The 19,046-nt window shown below is 52.4% G+C and overlaps 1 protein-coding gene across 1 annotated transcript in view; it reads left to right on the top strand.

The window, feature by feature from the left end:
* Positions 1-19,046, top strand: part of FER1L6 (fer-1 like family member 6) — a 242,150-nt gene that overhangs the window by 162,701 nt on the left and 60,403 nt on the right. Inside the window, exons 24-26 of the mRNA XM_075352889.1 lie at positions 987-1,148; positions 2,482-2,671; positions 11,784-12,091. Of these exons, the coding sequence (XP_075209004.1) occupies positions 987-1,148; positions 2,482-2,671; positions 11,784-12,091 (660 nt within the window). The remainder of the gene's footprint in view (positions 1-986; positions 1,149-2,481; positions 2,672-11,783; positions 12,092-19,046) is intronic.

Genomic DNA, 19,046 nt, shown 5'->3' with positions numbered 1-19,046 from the left:
GGACCCTGCCCGTGAGGGCTCACAGTCTACAGGGAATTGGTGATGGTACAATAGGTGAGGACAGAGCTGGTCGCGCAGTGGTCTACTGGGCTGAGGGCTATTGTAGGTTGTAGGCTTGTTGGAAGAGGTGGGTCTTGAGGTTCCTCTTGAAGCTTTCCACGGTAGGGGAGAGTCTGATATGCTGTGGTAGAGCGTTCCAGAGTATGGGGGAGGCACGGGAGAAATCTTGTATGCGATTGTGGGAAGAGGAGATAAGACAGGAGTAGAGAAGGAGGTCTTGTGAGGATCTGAGGTTGCGTGCAGGTAGGTACCGGGAAACTAGGTCACAGATGTAAGGAGGAGACAGGTTGTGGATGGCTTTGTATGTCATGGTTAATGTTTTGAACTGGAGTCGTTGGGTGATGGGAAGCCAGTGAAGGGATTGGCAGAGTGGCGAGGCTGGGGAATAGCGAGGGGAGAGGTGGATTAAGCGGGCCGCAGAGTTTAGGATAGATTGGAGGGGTGCAAGAGTGTTGGAAGGGAGGCCAGAGAGCAGGAGGTTGCAGTAGTCGAGGCGGGAGATGATGAGGGCATGCACTAGTGTTTTTGCTGATTCTTGGTTAAGGAAATGAGGCCCGTTAGTCATTGAATCAAGTTTCCATTCTTTACATTCGTGTTCTATCCATGTTTTTCACACTGCTGGTAAAGACGGGCACATGGACCAAAAATGGATAAAATTCGGATCAAGCACTCTGATGGAAATTGGTCATTTTTTCCTTGTATGAGAAAAATAATGAATGACTGAATGACGCCATTGTAGTCATCTGTTCTATGAAAAAATAATCCGTGCCCAGTTTGTTGTGAGGGGACAAGGAAAGCTAAAAAAGGAGAAGGGAACAATCTGAGTGCCAAAAAGTAGAACAAACATGGCTGATGATTCCTCTTTCAGAAATGTATAAGCAAATCTGTAACTTAACATCTCTGATTTTTAACGCCGATTTTCTTAGGTGCTTTTCTGGGGGGTCCGAGAACTGAAGAAAGTGCAGCTTTTGTCCGTGGATCGTCCTCAGGTGATGATTGAATGCGCAGGGAAAGGCGTAAAATCCAGCGTCATTCAAAGCTACAAGAGCAACCCCAACTTCAGCGTCATGGCGGACTGGTTTGAAGTGGTAAGTAATGTCCGGTTAGCGGGCAGGAGAGGCCTGGTTCCTGATTGGCTGACAGGCAGAGCTACCAGTATATATGTTATTCATTACACTGATTATACCAGATATAAAAGTCTATTAAAGTTAAAAATTAAAAAATCATTAGATTTATTACCATAAAACTTACGCATATAAGAAAAGATATTTCATATATTTAGCAAATGCCCCAATTTTTTCAAGACAATTCCTTAAAACAGACAACAAAAGGGAAGGGGATAGTTTTGTGGACGTTGCTGAAGGTGGGGCTTAAACTTCCCAAATTTGGCTTTCTAATTGTTCCTAAGGATCATGTTACTAAATATTTAATGAAATAACAGAGCATATTGTCAATCATAGGGAATAGTTATGGGCGAACCCGAACTGTAAAGTTCGGGGTCCGTACTGGATACCAAGGACTTCTCAGGGAATTCCGTGTAACTGTTCAGGTTCAGCCATCGGGATACTGGTAGAAATTTAAAAAAAAAAGGAAAAAGAAGGAAAATAAGGAATAAAGCAGGCGCAAAATACTTACCGACCTTCCCCGCAGCTGTAACACTGCTTCCGGGGCTGCTCATTAACTCTCATACATATTCACTGCTTCCCCCGCCCACCGGGAGTCCCGGCGTCTCTGATTAGTTGAAGTCAGACCGCACTCCCACCCTGTATCGCAGCGTGTCTGATTGGTTGGAATCACACACGCTGTCTGCATACCTATAGTAGTGTAAAAAGAAATAAATTTAAAAAAATGACATAGGGGCCCCACATAATGTGATACTCAATACAGATAAAGCATACGACTACAGGCTGCAGCCCCAAGCCGTGTGTTTATCTTGGCTGTGTTTAAAAATAAGAGGAACCGCATATGTCTTAATTATTTATTTTAATAATGTAAAAAATAAAGAAAATCGGCGTGCGGTCCTCACCAGTTTTGATACCAAGCCAAATTAAAGCCAACAGCAAATAGAGTTAATGAGCGGCGCTGGAAGCAGTGTGACAGCTGCAGTGAAGGTTGGTAAGTGTAACACTCCTTTTCTAATCCCTCCAGCCCTTTCTATTTCTACCACCATTTTACAGTAGATGTTTGGGTCCCATAGACTTATATAGGGTGTGGCGTCCAGGTAGATGATTGAGTTCAAGTCCAGTCCCGAATCGGATTTTTTTTTTTTTAAAGGTCGGCTGGACCCGCCGAACATCTACAGGTTCCCCTATCTCTAATAGGGAATAAAGGGACAAAATGCTGGCTGAAAAAGTTGGGCTCCTTCCCATTTCTACAGAAGATAATAATAATGATAATTAATAAAACATTGTGATTCCCCAGGAACTGCCAGAAAATGAAGTGCTGCACCCTCCTCTGAGTATCTGTGTGGTGGACTGGAGGGCATTCGGCCGCAGCACACTAGTCGGGACCCACATGATCAACTGTTTGAAACAATTTTTGTACAGACCATCGGAGTTGGATGCCCCACCACTACCGGAAGCTGAAGAGGAACCCGCTCCTGCTGAAATTGGTATGAAGGATGGGGCATTAGCTAGACTCCGGTAGTTACGTCAAGACCCTGATGCTTGAGGGACACACACAAGATGACTCCTGTATTTTAATTAGCACATTGTGAGTGAGGGGGGACTTGTTTTAGATTTTTAAGAAAAATTAACAAAGTATTGCGCTTCCCAACAGAGTATGGATACACTGAAAACCCGATATTTCGGATCCCTAGACAATTAAGGGATTAGTACTACATGTGAACTAGATGCTAACAAACAATTTATAAAGACTAGATTGTCAGAGATAAGAAAAACTTGCCTGCGGGATGTGTCGCGAGCGGAGGAGGGGACGCTGCGCTCTCCCACTGCTCGGGTCCGGCTGCTGCTGCTGCGGCCTGCTGCTGCTCGGTGGCTCGAGCGATGGGCCGGATCCCGGGGACTCGAGCGGCGCTCCTCGCCCGTGAGTGAAAAGGGGATTGGTTTTTGGGATTGTTTATTGTCCGTGACGCCACCCACGGTTGTGGTGATTGTGTGGACACCACCGCTGCTCTGTATGGGGATCCCGGGAGCGGTGACAGGGAGCAGCAAAGTTGTTAGTTCTCCCCTCCGTGGGTAGGGGGTGGTAGTCCCGGGGCCCAGTGATGAGGTGGGGGATGCTGGATGGCAGGGCCGGTGCAGGGCTTGGTGGGGTGCAGGGACGCGGGGGCAGCGCTGTGCCTCACGGCACTGTGGTACTCACTCAGCCTGAGACGGTGACACAGTTCTCGGTAAAACACACGGCTGGAAAGACGGTTCCCACGGACGGCTGCTGTTGCTTTTCCCCGGTAGTTGACGGTGACGGTCTCTGTCCCTGCACCTAATGAAATGTTGGTAGCGATGGGTTCCCACCGGTAACCCGCTCCCCGGCTTGGATATGGGCCGGAGGAGCCCCTCTTTGCCCGCAGGCGCTGGCCCTGAGAAACTGGTGCCTTGGCGGTGGCGGTGTCTCTCTCTGTTACGGTTGGACTGTTGCCTTCAATCGGGACTTAGTTGTTGGGAGACCCAGGAGGTCCCCTTCACTGACGGATTTGGCAAATTATGGCGACTCCTAGCCTTGCCGGGATCCGAAAGGCCCCTGCCAATGGTGCTGGCTTCTCTTCGTATACCGCTCCGGTACCGCCGGGCCACCACCCGTCCACGGTCCTTTCGGCAACATCCAAGCAGCCTCTCCTGCAGATGGTCACCGCCGTCTGCTAACCTTGCTGTTCTCAGTCCGGGGCACACACCCGGACCAACTTCAGGCTTTCTCAACTGTCACTTTCTCTTCCACTTTTACTCCTCTCTCTTGCTCCTCTACCACTTCACTTCAACTTCACTAACTGTTCTGCCTGGTTTTCCCGCCTCCAGGGCTGTGAACTCCTCGGTGGGCGGAGCCAACCACCTGGCCCACCCCCTGGTGTGAACATCAGCCCCTGGAGTGAGGCAACAAGGATTTTTGTGTAGCTTTGGTGTACCTATCCGGGGTGTAGGGTGTGGTGGTGTCATGACCTGTGACCCATGGCTTGCCTAGGGCGTCACATTCCCCCTTAGCAAAATGCAGACCGTCCGCGGGCTGCCCGTCCAACACCGGTTTTATTTTTCTGAAAAGATAAAAAGGAGCAATACAAACAGAATTACATCATCCCACAATGGGAGGCACTTTTCTTAAACGTTACGGAACATTTTAAATTGTTGCTGCTGCCGCTCTCTCCCACCCAAGTAACCTGGCCCTGATGCTGCCCCTAAGAAACAGGCAGCACCCCTTGACCCCAGTCCTGAACCAGTTACCCGAGCGGGATCTGTCCTTCCCCTCCAGAGGGTAGCCACCAGTTCCGGTGGTGGCTGGGCCCCAGCCTGCTCCACTGCGGGCCCTCCCTCCAACCTGCCTCTCCGGAGGCGGTAACGGTTAGCTGCAACAAAACATTTTTATTTACATGCCACTTAACGTGTGTGGTTGCCCTGCAAGTTCTCGGGCCTGTTCATAGAGAGTTCCCTATGCATTTTAGATGGTCCCTTTGGGGACAACAATGCCGGCAACGGCCGGTTCCAATCACGGTGCTGACAATCAGGTTACTCCATCAGTTGATCACTTTCATTTTTCTCTTTCAAAACTTTTAAACTTTTAAACACACACAGGTGGTCCCAACGGGGACTGTGCAACGGTGCTCCGCTGCCTTACTCTGATTCCTCAGCTGAGGCGGATCCATCCTCCGCCACCAGCATATCAAACATGCACTGACATGCCTGCTGTGACAGGGGTGCCCGGTACCCATTCTCACCGGTGCGCGGGGTGTAGAAAACCACTGGGTCTCCTTCATAGTGGGGACGCTCACTTGCCCCCTCAAACTCAGCAGTGGGCTCAGCGCCAGGGCTGGAGTCATCAACAATTGGTCCTGCGTCAGGCGGGTTGCCGCCAGCTGCCGCAGCCTCCTGGCCTCCAGCATCCAGCACATCAGATCCCTCTGCAGTAGCACGGGGCAGCAGGTCAGGTGAGTTTACACTGAGGCACCCCATAAGGAACTGCAAGGGTGATGCACAGGTCGAGACTAGGCCGGGCCCCTCAGCCACAGCGGCCGGTCCAGGGAGGACATAGGGACGTGGGTCACCAGTCGACTCGGTTACATCTGTTCCCCTCCCGTACATCGGGGCAGTCGCAATCAGCATCTCCACCTCGTTGGTCCACTGCTCCATCATCCGGAAGAGCTGATCCTGTTGGCGTTGGTGGAACGCAATCACCCGGGCCTTCATCCATGCTACAGTCCCGGGCTCGGGGTCCGGCGCAATCACCGCCGGGACTTCTGGCACATTTCTATTAGGGGGCCGCGGTCCTAGCTGTTCCCCCGGGAGCGGTTCGGGGACACCCTGAGCGTCTGCAGCCGGTTGGTCCGCCGGGGCGGGTTGGCAGGGTATCGCTACCGGTTGGGCAGGCAGCGGGCCTAGTGGCGGAGTGGCAGCAGCTAACACGGGTAGCGTGCGAGCCAACCGCCTGGCCCACCCCCTGGTGTGAACATCAGCTCCTGGAGGAAGGCAACAAGGATTTTTGTGTAGCTTTGGTGTACCTATCCGGGGTGTAGGGTGTGGTGGTGTCATGACCTGTGACCCCTGGCTTGCCCAGGGCGTCACAGATGTACTGGAGCCCAATGTGATGAGAGCTGGTGAAAGTCTGCAGGAAGACTGTGCCATGCTGAAACTGCACTGAGAGCAGCTGATTGAGACGGCTTGGAGCTGGGCAGGGTTTCTGACCAAACTGAAGTTGCACGGGATCCTAGAAGTGCTCACCTTGTGAGTAAGGGTTGTAACAAGTAATGCTGGTTTGTCGCCCAGGGAATGGGGTACTCGGTCCTGGGCAGTGTATCACTGGGGAATGTCACTTTGGTGGTGGCCGTTGCCCGGCCCCGTGCCCTGGGTGCTTTTTAATGGGGAATATTTATAAGGAAGATTAAAGTCATTTGTGTGTCGCCACCTGCGGGTTGCGGTTAAAATTGTGGAACCGGCGCTGGTGAGTTGATTATCCCCCAGGTCTGGTGGTAATGTCAGCTGTGGTGGTAGGCACTCCACAGGTAGGGCTGAGCCGGGGAGATGTTGATGGAATAATAAGGGAGGCCCCACTGTGGGTTGTAGTTAACAGTCTCTACTCACTCTGGACCCTTGTATGGTTGGTTCAGGTCCCTGTACTTCCAGTGCCAGTTGGTTACTCGATTGCTCTGTCCCCGGCACTCTCAGTGTGGTTGGGTCCCCGTAGCATGGAGCGTTTGGGGCCTGACTGTCCCTCTGCGGTGGCAGTCTCCTTCTCCGTACGTCGGGCAGTGTGGACCCTGTAGGGCTGGTCTGTGTCCCGAACCCTGATCCTTGCTTTACTGCTGGTGCCCCCGGATCTATGGGTCAGTGAGGTCCCTGCAGGTCCCCTCATTGTGCAGGTATTTGCCAGGCCGTCCGAAACTGTCACCTGACGTAGAGCCCTATGCCCCGTCGGTGCTCTGGTCCCAACGGTACTGGGGTGTACCTGCCCTGGCGACCACTCTCCTGTGCCCCCGGGTCACCGTTACTCGACCCAGCTTGAAGCACGTCTCTCCTCTTTCACTCACTACTACTGTCTGACTGACTGCAGTCCCCTCCCACCAGGCTGTCTAGTTCTCTGGTCAGGCTCCGCCCTCTAGGTGGCCCTTCACCTTGTCTGACTAGGCAGTGCCCCCTGGTGTGGAGTCGTAACTAGGATTTTGGTGTGTGTGGGTGTTTCTGGCACTGGTGTTCCAGGTCCCAGGGGGTAGGCCCTGCATCCCATGAGGATGTGTGGTGCCCTGGACAAGCCAGGGGCCACAGAGAACAACAACCACAACACCCCACACTCCCAGCAGGCACACCGAAGTCAGACACAAAACCCTTGTTGCCTTCCTCCAGGGGCTGATGTTAACACCAGGGGGTGGGCCAGGCGGTTGGTCCCGCCTACTGAGGAGTTCACAGTCCTGGAGGCGGGAAAACCAGGCAGTTGAGTTTTGGAGGTGAAAGTGAGCAGAAGGAAGTGGTAGTTGAGCAGCCTGAAGTTGGTCCGGGTGTGTGGCCCGGACAGATCAGCAAGGTTGGCGGACGGTGCTGACCGTCTGCAGGAGTGGCCTATTGGAGTCTACCGTAAGGACCGTGGATGGGCGGTGGCCCGACGGTACCGGACCGGTACGCAAAGAGAAGCCAGCGCCATCTGGCAGGGGCTTACGGACCCCGGCAAGGCTAGGAGTCGCCGTGAATTTGCCGAATTCGTTAATGAAGGGAACCTTCTGGGTTTCCAAACAGCCAAGTCCCGACAGAAGGCAACAGTCCAACCAAAGTGAGGGAGACACCGCCACCGGCAAGGCAACCGTTTCCCAGGGCCAGCGCCTGCGGGCAAAAGGGGCTCCTCCGGCCCATATCCAAGCCGGGGAGCGGGTTACCGGTGGGAACCCATTGGAACCATCTACCGTATCTAGGTGCAGGGAAAGGCAGTCACCACCAACCTGCCGGGAGCAAACAACACCGCAGCTGTCTGTGGGACCCGTCCATCCAGCCGTGTGTTTTACCGAGAACTGTGTCCTCATCATTGGCTGAGTGAGTACCACCGTGTCGTGCGGCACAGCGCTGCCCCCGCGACCCTGCACCTCGCCAGGCCCCGTAACCCGCCTGCCATCCAGGCCTACCCCATCACCGGGCCCCGGGACAACTAACCCCCTACCCACGGAGGGGAGAAATAACAACCAAGCTGCTCCATGTCATCGCTCCCGGGATCCCCGTCTAGAGCAGCGGTGGTGTCACCAATATCACCACAACAGTGGGTGGCGTCACGGACAATAATCAAAACCCCCACAATCAAAATCCCCTTTTCACTCACGGGCGAGGAACGCCGCTCGAGTCCCCGGGATCCGGCCCACCGCTCGAGCCACCACCGAGCAGCAGCCGCAGCAGCGGCGGCAGCCGGACCCGAGCAGTGGGAGAGCGCAGCGTCCCCTCCTCCGCCCGCGACAGATGCAGTTCCCTGTAGTGCTCTGAGTGGTTCAGGGGCACTACACTTGTAACAGGCAGCACAGGGTCTGGGGGGTGCTCGCACTGGGAATCATTGTGGACAGAGTGCCGCAAGAGCTCATACTGGTAACTAGGAGCCCCGGCTGGTGGCTTCCATGGTTACCTGACAGCATGCAAGAGCGTGTGATGATGCGTTTCAAAGGCTAAACGTGTCTTCTTCCCTGATGTTGAAGGCACGTTTAGCCTTTGAACTGCATTGGAACCCTTTTTGCCATTACAGGCTTTTGTAGCATGTTCAGAGCCAGTGACGTCACACGGCACAGTCTCCCTGCAGAGACTCAAGCAGTTTGAAGCTCAGAAGGGGCTTGGTTCGTTTACCAAGTATAATGGAAATCAACAGGAAACTCGAAAATCATTACAGATAATGGTACCCAGCACCCGAGCATGGTAGTGCTCGTTCATCACTAGTTACAAGTACTGAGCACCTGAGCATGGTAGTGCTCGCTCATCACCAGTTACAAGTACTGAGCACCTGAGCATGGTAGTGCTCGCTCATCACCAGTTACAAGTACTGAGCACCCGAGCATGGTAGTGCTCCCTCATCACTAGTAAAGAGTACTGAGCACACAAGCATGGTAGTGCCCACACATCACTAGTTACGAGTACTGAGCACCCGAGCATGGTAGTGCCCACTCATCACTAGTTACAAGTACTGAGCACCCGAGCATGGTATTGCTCACTCATCACTCACTAGTTATGAGTACTGAGCACCCGAGCATGGTAGTGGTCACTCATCACTAGTTACGAGTACGGAGCACACGAGCATGGTAGTGCTTGTGTGACGCCCTGGACTAGTCAGGTTGTCCCAAGTAGTCCCATGCACACACACCCCCTCCCTGAAAAGGTGACAGCAGCCAAACTACAAAACCCTTGTCGCCTCCCTCCATGTTTGATGTCCACACCAGGGGGGGTGGAGCCAGGTGGTTGGCTCCGCCTACCGAGGAGTTCACAGGTTCTAGTGAAAAAGGTAGATTAGCTTTGACCGTGGAGGAAAGAAGTCGAACTCAAGGGCAGACCTGTGACTAGGCCTGCCAAGAGTCTACTCAAGTGTCTGGGTTGGAGCCCAGTCACTTCTGACAAGGAGGCAGACGGTGGTGGCCGCCTGCAGGAGCTGGGATTACAGCCGGTGGAACCATAGGGACCGGGGTCGGGCGGTGGCCCGCCGGTACCGAACCGGGGAACCGACTGGAAACCGGAGCACCAGGAGGGGTACTCAGACCCAGTACAAAGCCCAGAACCAACAGGGCTGAGTAAAATCAACTGATTGAGGACTGGACTTAAGGACCTTTCCCACACAAGACTCGACTGAAGACAACAGCCCAACCATTAGGGTAAAGCCACCGCCAAGGCACAGAGACCCAAAGGGTCAGCGTCTGCGGGCAAACAGGGCTCTCCCGACATCCAGCAAGCCGTGGAGCGGACTACCGTTGCTTAGGCATAGGAATCATAACATTCACATTAAGGAGGTGCAGGAGAAAGGCGCAAACCACCCACCTGTTAAGGGAGAAGCTGCAGCCGGCTGCGGGCCCTGTTCATCACCCCGTTTGGTTTACCAGAGACTCCAGTGTGTTGTTTCATAGTGAGTACACCAGTGCCTTCGGGCCGTGCACCGTGCCGCACCGCACCAGCACCCAGCACGCACCCATCCCCTCGCCTCTGCACCTTCCTCGGGCCCCCGGGACCATCACGCCCCTACCCACGGAGGGGTCAACACCAAGCTGCGCAACACCATCCCCGGGAGGCCTAGTTATCAGCAGCGGTGGTGTCCATCCATTCACCACAACCCGTGAGTGGCGTCACGAACTTAAATCCCCTACAAACCACCGCGGCTCCGGCCGTGGAACTCCCCACCGAAGTCCCTACGTGTAGCGCCAACCACTTTGAGGAGCAACGTGACCCCCGGGTCCGTGAGGAGCTCGAGCCACCCACCGTACGAGCACGGATCCGAGCGGCTCGGCAGCCGTCCGAGCCCGCGGGGCGGTACACTTGCTCATCACCAGTCCTATCTCATTTGCTGCTAGGTAGTATGAACTTTTTTTGGACCCCATTACCGAAGAATCTGTATTAATTTTAAGAAGAGCGTCAAAAAGGAAGTGTCTCGGGCGGAGGAGGGGACACTGCGCTCTCCCACTGCTCGGGTCTGGCTGCCGCTACTGCTGCGGCCGCTGCTGCTGCTCGGTGGTGGCTCGAGCGGTGGGCCGGATCCCGGGGACTCGAGCGGCGCTCCTCGCCCGTGAGTGAAAAGGGCGGATGATTGGTTGTGGGGGTTTTGATTATGGATATTGTCCGTGACGCCACCCACGGTTGTGGTGATTTTGGTGACACCACCGCTGCTCTGGACGGGGATCCCGGGAGCGGTGACAGGGGGCAGCTTTGATGTTAGTTCTCCCCTCCGTGGGTAGGGGGTTGGTTGTCCCGGGGCCCGGTGATGGGGTAGGGATGAATGACAGGCGGGTTGCGGGGCCTGGTGAGGTGCAGGGGCAGCGCTGAGCCGTACGGCACGGGGGTACTCACTCAGCCTGAGACGATGACACAGTTCTCGGTAAAACACACGGCTGGATGGACGGGTCCCCCAGACGGCTGCGGTTGCTTCTTCCCCGTAGGTTTGTGATGACTGTCTCTCCCTGCACCTAAGTTCAATGTTGGTAGCAATGGGTTCCCACCGGTAACCCGCTCCCCGACTTGGATGTAGGCCGGAGGAGCCCCTTTTTGCCCGCAGGCGCTGGCCCTGGGAAACGGTTGCCCTTGGCGGTGGCGATGTCTCCCCTTCACGGTTGGACGGTTGCCTTCTGTCGGGACTTGACTGTTTGGAAACCCGGAGGTCCCCTTCACTAACGGATTCGGCAACTTCACGGCGACTCCTAGCCTTGCCGGGGTCCGAAAAGCCCCTGCCAATGGTGCTGGCTTCTCCTTGTGTACCGGTCCGGTACCGCCGGGCCACCGCCCGGCCACGGTCCTTACGGCAAACTCCGATAGGCCACTCCTGCAGACGGTCACCACCGTCTGCCAACCTTGCTGCTCCGTCCGGGCCACACACCCGGACTCACTTCAGTCTGCTCTCTTGCCACTTCACTACTGCTCACTTTCCCTCCTTCCACTTTCACTGTCAAAACTGATCTGCTCCTTTTCCCTCCTCCAGGACTGTGAACTCCTTGGTGGGTGGAGACCAACCGCCTGGCTCCACCCCCTGGTGTGGACATCAGCCCCTGGGGAAGGCAACAAGGGTTTGTGTCTGGCTTAGATGTGCCTAATCGGGGTGTAGGGTGTGGTGGTGTAGTTACCTGTGGCCCCTGGCTTGTCCAGGGCGCCACAGAAGCAAATCTCTCTTTCATAATGGGGGGCCTATATTAGTCTTTACTCTTTCCTGTATGTGACTGTGTAGTTCATTCCTTTATATGTAACCTCTACGGTGCGCCTTTGTGCGTACTCAATAACATCAATAGCTTTGTAGAAACCCTAACACATTTATGGTGTAAAAGCAGGATATTCTTTTTATATTTTCATATTTCATGATATGTTTTGTTCTTACTGCTCAGGTATGTAGTATTTTTACACTTTTCGATGTCCTTTTAGTTTCAGCTGCTCCTCCCTATGATTCTCCTAATCAACAAGAACCGGCAGATCATATATACGTGGATGTGGAATCTACTGCTCCACAAGAGACACCTCCAGGAGCATCTCCATCCCCATCTCCAGTTCCACCATCAGGTCCTTCACCAGATCCGGCTGCAGCTTCTCTCCTCGATCCAGATGCCCCACCAGCCGAACCGGTATCGGCCCCACCGGAGACTCAAGACCAGAACACAATTCAAGCTGCAGCGAAGCACAGGATGTCAATGGGAACGTTCAAACCTCCCTTGAAGAAAGACCTGAAACAGAAGGTGATTAGATTCTCGCTTTCAACTTCTGACTAGTTAATATAATGAAACACACATACTGTTAGACGAACCCAAATATGCTACCCATTAAATGCAGCAGTGTATAGAGGAAGGATGGTACGGACGCCAGGCCATGGGGGCTCCGCTCTCCTTCGCCAGAGAGAATCAGTGTGTGTAGGTCTTTGGGTGGGGTGTATGACACTTACTCATCTCTTCGGGTTGGTGTCCATTATAGACGTAAGAGACAAGCACATAACATCAGAGTTCTCTTGGCAAACCAAACTTGAACAGTTTATTTTCCTTTTCACCTTTATGACAGCCATGGTCCCACTCCCATGGCTCCGCCTCTACCCTCCTTAGGGCATTCTCACTCAGTCCATCCCTGCCACCATAGACCTAGTCCATAAGTCACTGGGCACTCATGCCTCTGCTCCCCATTCTCACTCCCACCGCAGTCCCCTTCTGGGCCTCGACGGCCACCCAGTCAAAAGACCTCTCCATGTCTGTCTGAGTGAGTTATAGGCTCCGGACTCCCAAGAGGCAACCTCAGGAGGCCACCCGAGAGCTCCCCAACCAGCCCCCACTCAATGACGCATCTCCTGTCCCCGAACCCTTCTGCAGATCTAACTCCCGACAAGGCCCCTCTCTTCAACCAACCCTCTGACCATCCGCCACTCTTCCTTCCATCGCACCCAACATCCAGTTTAACACTGCTCCTACCCGACCGCTAAGTGGTGCCGGCAGCCACATTGAGGACTCGCGCCTCATCAGCAGCAGCAACAGCGTACCCGGTTCCCAAATCACATTACCTCCACAACACAGATAGACAAATTAGCCCAAAACAGTAGAGGAGGGGCGCGACCACCTCCCACATAGGCTATACAGTAACCGATTTCTTTTGCAGGGCTCTGGCCCACTTTAGACTTCCCAATACTGCAGTCTTCTTTAGTCCATACTTTTATCTTGTCTTCATTTGATTTCCACCCTTTGCTTTTTATCTCTTTGGTTGTACAATGTAGATGCAGAGTATTTTTGTAATTTCTCCACGTGTCCCAGTCTAGTTTTTTTCCCTGATTTTCTATCCTATCTCATGTCTCACTATCTTAGGCCTCCGACACACATCCGTTAAAACCACGCACGTGTAATACGGGCCGTTTTTCAGGTCCGTGATCCATTTCTTTGTCCGTTTTTATGGTATGTGTGGCATCCGTGTGAACAGCGTATGCTAGCCGTGTGTGCGTGTGGAATGTCCGTGTGTGCGTGAGATACATAATTGACATGTGAGTGTGTTTTGTCCGTGTGAAATGTTCCGTGTGTGATGTAAAATGTCGTTGATGCTTACCCGCTGACAGCAGACAGTGTCGTGCGTAGAGAATGAACTCAGGTGACCTTCACCTGACTTCATTGCTCTGTCTGTGTGTCGCATACTGATTAGCGGTCACCCGTGAAGGAATCACCGGTGACCGCTAATTCCCAGAGTAACTGAAGTGAGCAGCGGCCTGCTGGAGTCACCCACCCGAGACCGCAACTCACCTGGGACTTCATCACTGTCACCCGGGCGACTTGCTGTCACAGTTGGATGATCCAGCAGTGGCCGCGAGTTACCTGAGTGACGTCATCGCTGATCGCGATACTTACATCAGTTGCAGCATGGTGCTGCCAGGAGCGGCGGTGTTCTTCTGCAGCTCCTGTCACCTTCATGTAGCAGAGCTGGAAGCGACGCGGGACCTCCATGGATTACGCCGGACATGGATGGGTTTTTGGGGGTTAATAAAGTGGTGAACAAGGGTATTTGTTAGTGTTTATTATTGAAAATAAAGGATTTTTCGTTGTGTGTTTATTAACTTTAAATTACAGGTTAATCATTGGAGGAGTCTCATAGACGCCTTCAATGATTAATCTAGGACTTATTGGCAGCTATGGGCTGCTGCCATTAACTCCTTATTACCCCGATTGCCAACGCACCAGGGCAATTCGGGAAGAGCTGGGTAGAGTCCCAGAACTGTCACATCTAATGGATGCGGCATTTCTGGGCGGCTGCTGGCTGATATTTTTAGGCTGGGGGGCTCCCCATAACGTGGAGCTCCCCATCCTGAGAATACCAGCCTTCAGCCATGTGACTTTACCCTGGCTGGTATCAAAATGGGGGGGGACCGCACGTCGGTTTTTTTTAATTAATTATTTATTTTTTTACTGCACATTATAGACCCGCCCACCGGCGTCTGTGTTTGGTCGCTGTGAGACAGCTGTCACTCAACGTGTGGGCGTGTCTCACTGCAACCAATCATAGGCACTGGTGGGCGGGGAAAGCAGGGAATACTAGATTGATTATTGAGCGGCCGACTTTTTCAAAATAGTAAAAGCCGCCGCAGCAGTGTGAACGCCGTGCAGCGCTGCGCTGAGGATCGGGGATCGGTAAGTATGAGAGAGGGGGGAGACTGACCGACAGACAGAGAGAGGGACAGACAAGACAGAGAGAGAGAGACAGACAGAGAGAGACCGACCGATGGACTGAGGGAGATTGACCGACATACACAGGAAAAGAGAGAATGACCGTCATCGCTAGAAAAAAGCACAAAACGTACACTGAGCATATGGAGATGCATCCGTGTCACGTACTTGGGCGCACATAACCATTGACTTTCATTGTGTCCGTGTGTGCGTGTTCCGTGCAGGAAACGGACATGCTGCCATGAAAAACGGAAAAACACATACGGATCACGGACATGATAAAAAACGCAAGTTTGACCACAAACATAGATTAACATTGGTGCACGTTTGTCCGTGTCTCCGGTATACACGGAAACGGACCAAACACGCACGTGTTTCACGGATGTGTGTCAGAGGCCTTAAATGTAGTTTTTCCACTTTTAGGATTTATTTGTGAGATTTATTTCCTATTTTTTTCCACTTGCCTTACATCTTCAAGCAATATGTGTTTCATAAATTGGTGCTTATTGTCTTTGTTGGATGGATTATGTCTATAGTTGTTATATGGTTATTAGAGTGATCATTATGTTACCTTCACTTTAATTCTGCGACTGTCTGCAGCTGTGTCAGCACCAAATACAGCATGGAAAATAGGTGAACAGTGAGGAGAGTTTCAACCTATGAAGATGTATTTATAGAAGGCTAGAAATAGTGAAAAGCGAAGCTAGTAATTCCTATATGAAAGAGTAAATAAATATAACAGGATTTTCTAATCTGCCCACTATGTACAAGAATATACTGGTAACTATTATAATACTGTCCCTGTGTACAAGAATATCTATATATATAATTGCCTTATTCTGTCTGTCTGTCTATCTGTCTGTCTGTCTGTCTGTCTGTCTTGCTCCAAAATTGTGTCCTTACGGTGACACAAAGCTGATTGGCCACTGGGCTCGCCATGGCCCCGCCCCCCGCACGGATTGGCCGCTCGCCCAGGCTCCGCCCGCACACGGATTGGCCGGCCGCTTGCCCAGGCTCCGCCCCCCCCACGGATTGGCCTCTCGCCCCGGCACCCTGCACGCATTGGCAACTCGGCCACGCCCCGCCCCCCTCACGCAATGCAAGCTCGCTCTGGCCCCGCCCCCCGCACGCATTCCCCGAACCGACACGGAGCCACGACTCCCAGGTGAGTACTGTACCCCCGGGAGCCCACATGAGCGTACGCCGCCAACGCAGCCGACACATACCCTCGCATTGCTGGGGTTGCCGCCGTATGCTGGTGTGGGCTCCCGTGCAAGCGGGGGACGGGATACGCTGGTAACCATGGTAGCATAGTTACCAGCGCATCAAGGTCCTGCAGCGGCGGAACATACACACGCACACACACAACACACACACACACACATCAGATCACACTCACTCTCACACACATCACATCGCATCCACACACTCACAACATCCTGGGATATCGCTTGCTTCTCGGCGGCGATCCTGTGCGTGCAGTGATCTTCCAGGACCTGCCGGAGGATCACATGGCCGGAAGCATGTGGTATCTCCGGATGTTGTGAGTGTGAGCGCGTATGTGCGATATCGTCAGAGTGTGTGTGAGTGTATGCGATCGGATGTGTGTGAGTGTGTTCTGATGTGTGAGTGTGTGTGTGTGTGTGTGTGAGTGTATGCGATCGGATCTGTGAGTGTCGGCAGAGGAGCACGGCGTGCTGGGGGAGGCTGGGAGGAGAGAGGCTGATCCTGGGGAAGGCTGGGAGGGGGAGGCTGATGCTGGGGGAGGCTGGGAGGAGAGAGGCTGATACTGGAGTAGGCTGATGCTGGGGTAGGCTGATGCTGGGGGAGGCTGGGAGGGTGTAGGCTGATGCTGGGGGAGGCTGAGAGGAGAGAGGCTGATGCTGGGGGAGGCTGGGAGGGTGTAGGCTGATGCTGTGGGAGGCTGAGAGGAGAGAGGCTGATGCTGGGGGAGGCTGGGAGGAGAGAGGCTGATGCTGGGGGAGGCTGGGAGGGGGAGGCTGATGCTGGGGGAGGCTGGGAGGAGAGAGGCTGATGCTGGGGGAGGCTGGGAGGAGGGAGGCTGGGAGTAGAGAGGCTGATCCTGGGGAAGGCTGGGAGGGGGAGGCTGGGAGGAGAGAGGCTGATGCTGGAGGAGGCTGGGAGGAGAGAGGCTGATGCTGGAGGAGGCTCGGAGGAGAGAGGCTGATGCTGGGGGAGGCTGGGAGGAGAGAGGCTGATGCTTGGGGAGGCTGGGAGGCGAGAGGCTGATGCTGGGGGAGGCTGATGCTGGGGGAGGCTGGGAGGGGGAGGCTGATGCTGGGGGAGGCTGGGAGGAGGGAGGCTGGGATGGGGGAGGCTGAGAGAAGAGAGGCTGATGCTGGGGGGGGCTGAGGCCGGGAGGAGAGAGGCTGATGCTGGGGACAGAGAGGCTGATGCTGGGGACAGAGAGGCTGATGCTGGTGCAGCATGGGGGATGGAGCACGATGGGGTGTGCGCAGCATGGGGGATGGAGCACGATGGGGAGTGCGCAGCATGGGGGATGGAGCACGTTTGGGAGTGCGCAGCATGGCGGATGGAGCACGTTTGGGAGTGCGCAGCATGGCGGATGGTGCACGTTTGGGAGTGCGCAGCATGGCGGATGGAGCACATTTGGGAGTGCGCAGCATGGCAGATGGACCACGTTTGGGAGTGCGCAGCATGGCGGATGGAGCATGTTTGGGAGTGCGCAGGATGGCGGATGGAGCACGTTTGGGAGTGCGCAGCATGGCGGATGGAGCACGATGGGGGGTGCACACCTCCCCCCAACACACACACACACACAACACACCACACACACACTGGGAACCACAAACACCGCCCTACACAGACACCCACACACACAGACAACGCTGCACACACACAACACCCAACACACAAACACCGCGGCATACATAAATATACGCACAAAGCACGCAACACACACACATTGCACAAAACATACCTCCCCCCAAAACACACCACACTCACACAAACCGCGCAACACACACACACACAACGCTACAGACACACAGCGCTCCACAAACAACGCAACACACGCAACACACATACAACACCGCTCTCACCCCCCGCCACACCCAGACAACACCCAGAACATGTACAGCCCCTACACAAACACTTGGTAACTACAGACAACAACATCTATATATATATATATATATATATATATATATATATATATATATATAAACAAAAATCATACATTAACTACACAATACGTAAATTCTAGAATACCCGATGCGTAGAATCGGGCCACCTTCTAGTAACTACTATAATACTGTCCCTATGTACAAGAATATAACTATTATAATACTGCCCCCTATGTACAAGAATATAACTACTATAATACTGCCCCTATGTACAAGAATATAACTACTATAATACTGCCCCTATGTACAAGAATATATCTACTATAATACTGCCCCTATGTACAAGAATATAACTACTATAAAACTGCCCCCTATGTACAAGAATATAACTACTATAATACTGCTCCTTATATACAGGAATATAACTACTATAATACTGCCCCTATGTGCAAGAATATAACTACTATAATACTGCCCTCTATGTACAGAAATATAATTACTATAACACTGCCCCCTATATACAAGAATATAACTACTATAATACTGCCCCTATGTACAAGAATATAACTACTATAATACTGCTCCTTATATACAGGAATATAACTACTATAATACTGCCCCTATGTACAAGAATATAACTACTATAATACTGCCCCCTATGTACAAGAATATAACTACTATAATACTGCCCCCTATGTACAAAAATATAACTACTATAATACTGCCCCCTATGTACAAGAATATAACTACTATAAAACTGTCCCCTATGTACAAGAATATAACTACTATAATACTACCTCTATGTACAAGAATATAACTACTATAATACTGTCCCTATGTACAAGAATATAACTACTATAATACTGCTCCTATGTACAAGAATATAATTACTATAATACTGCTCCTATGTACAAGAATATAACTACTATAATACTGCCCCCTATGTACAAGAATATAATTACTATAATACTGCTCCTATGTACAAGAATATAACTACTATAATACTGCCCCTATGTACAAGAATATAACTACTATAATACTGCTCCTATGTACAAGAATATAACTACTATAATACTGCCCCTATGTACACGAATATAACTACTATAATACTGCACCTACAATGCTGGCCAAAAGTATTGGCACCCCTGCAATTCTGTCAGAGAATACTCAGTTTCTTCCTGAGAATGATTGCAATCACAAATTCTTTGGCATTATTATCTTCATTTAATTTGTCTTCAATGAAAAAAAAAATAAAAAAATTCATAAAGCCAAATTGGATATAATTCCACACCAAACATAAAAAAGGGGGTGGACAAAAGTATTGGCACTGTTTGAAAAATCATGTGATGCTTCTGTAATTTGTGTAATAACAGCCCCTGTAACTTACCTGTGGCACCTAA

Source organism: Anomaloglossus baeobatrachus, chromosome 6 (assembly GCF_048569485.1).
Source record: "Anomaloglossus baeobatrachus isolate aAnoBae1 chromosome 6, aAnoBae1.hap1, whole genome shotgun sequence".
Classification (NCBI taxonomy): domain Eukaryota; kingdom Metazoa; phylum Chordata; class Amphibia; order Anura; family Aromobatidae; genus Anomaloglossus; species Anomaloglossus baeobatrachus.
The sequence above is the reverse complement of the archived record's forward strand: the minus strand, read 5'-3'. Positions and strand labels throughout refer to the sequence as shown.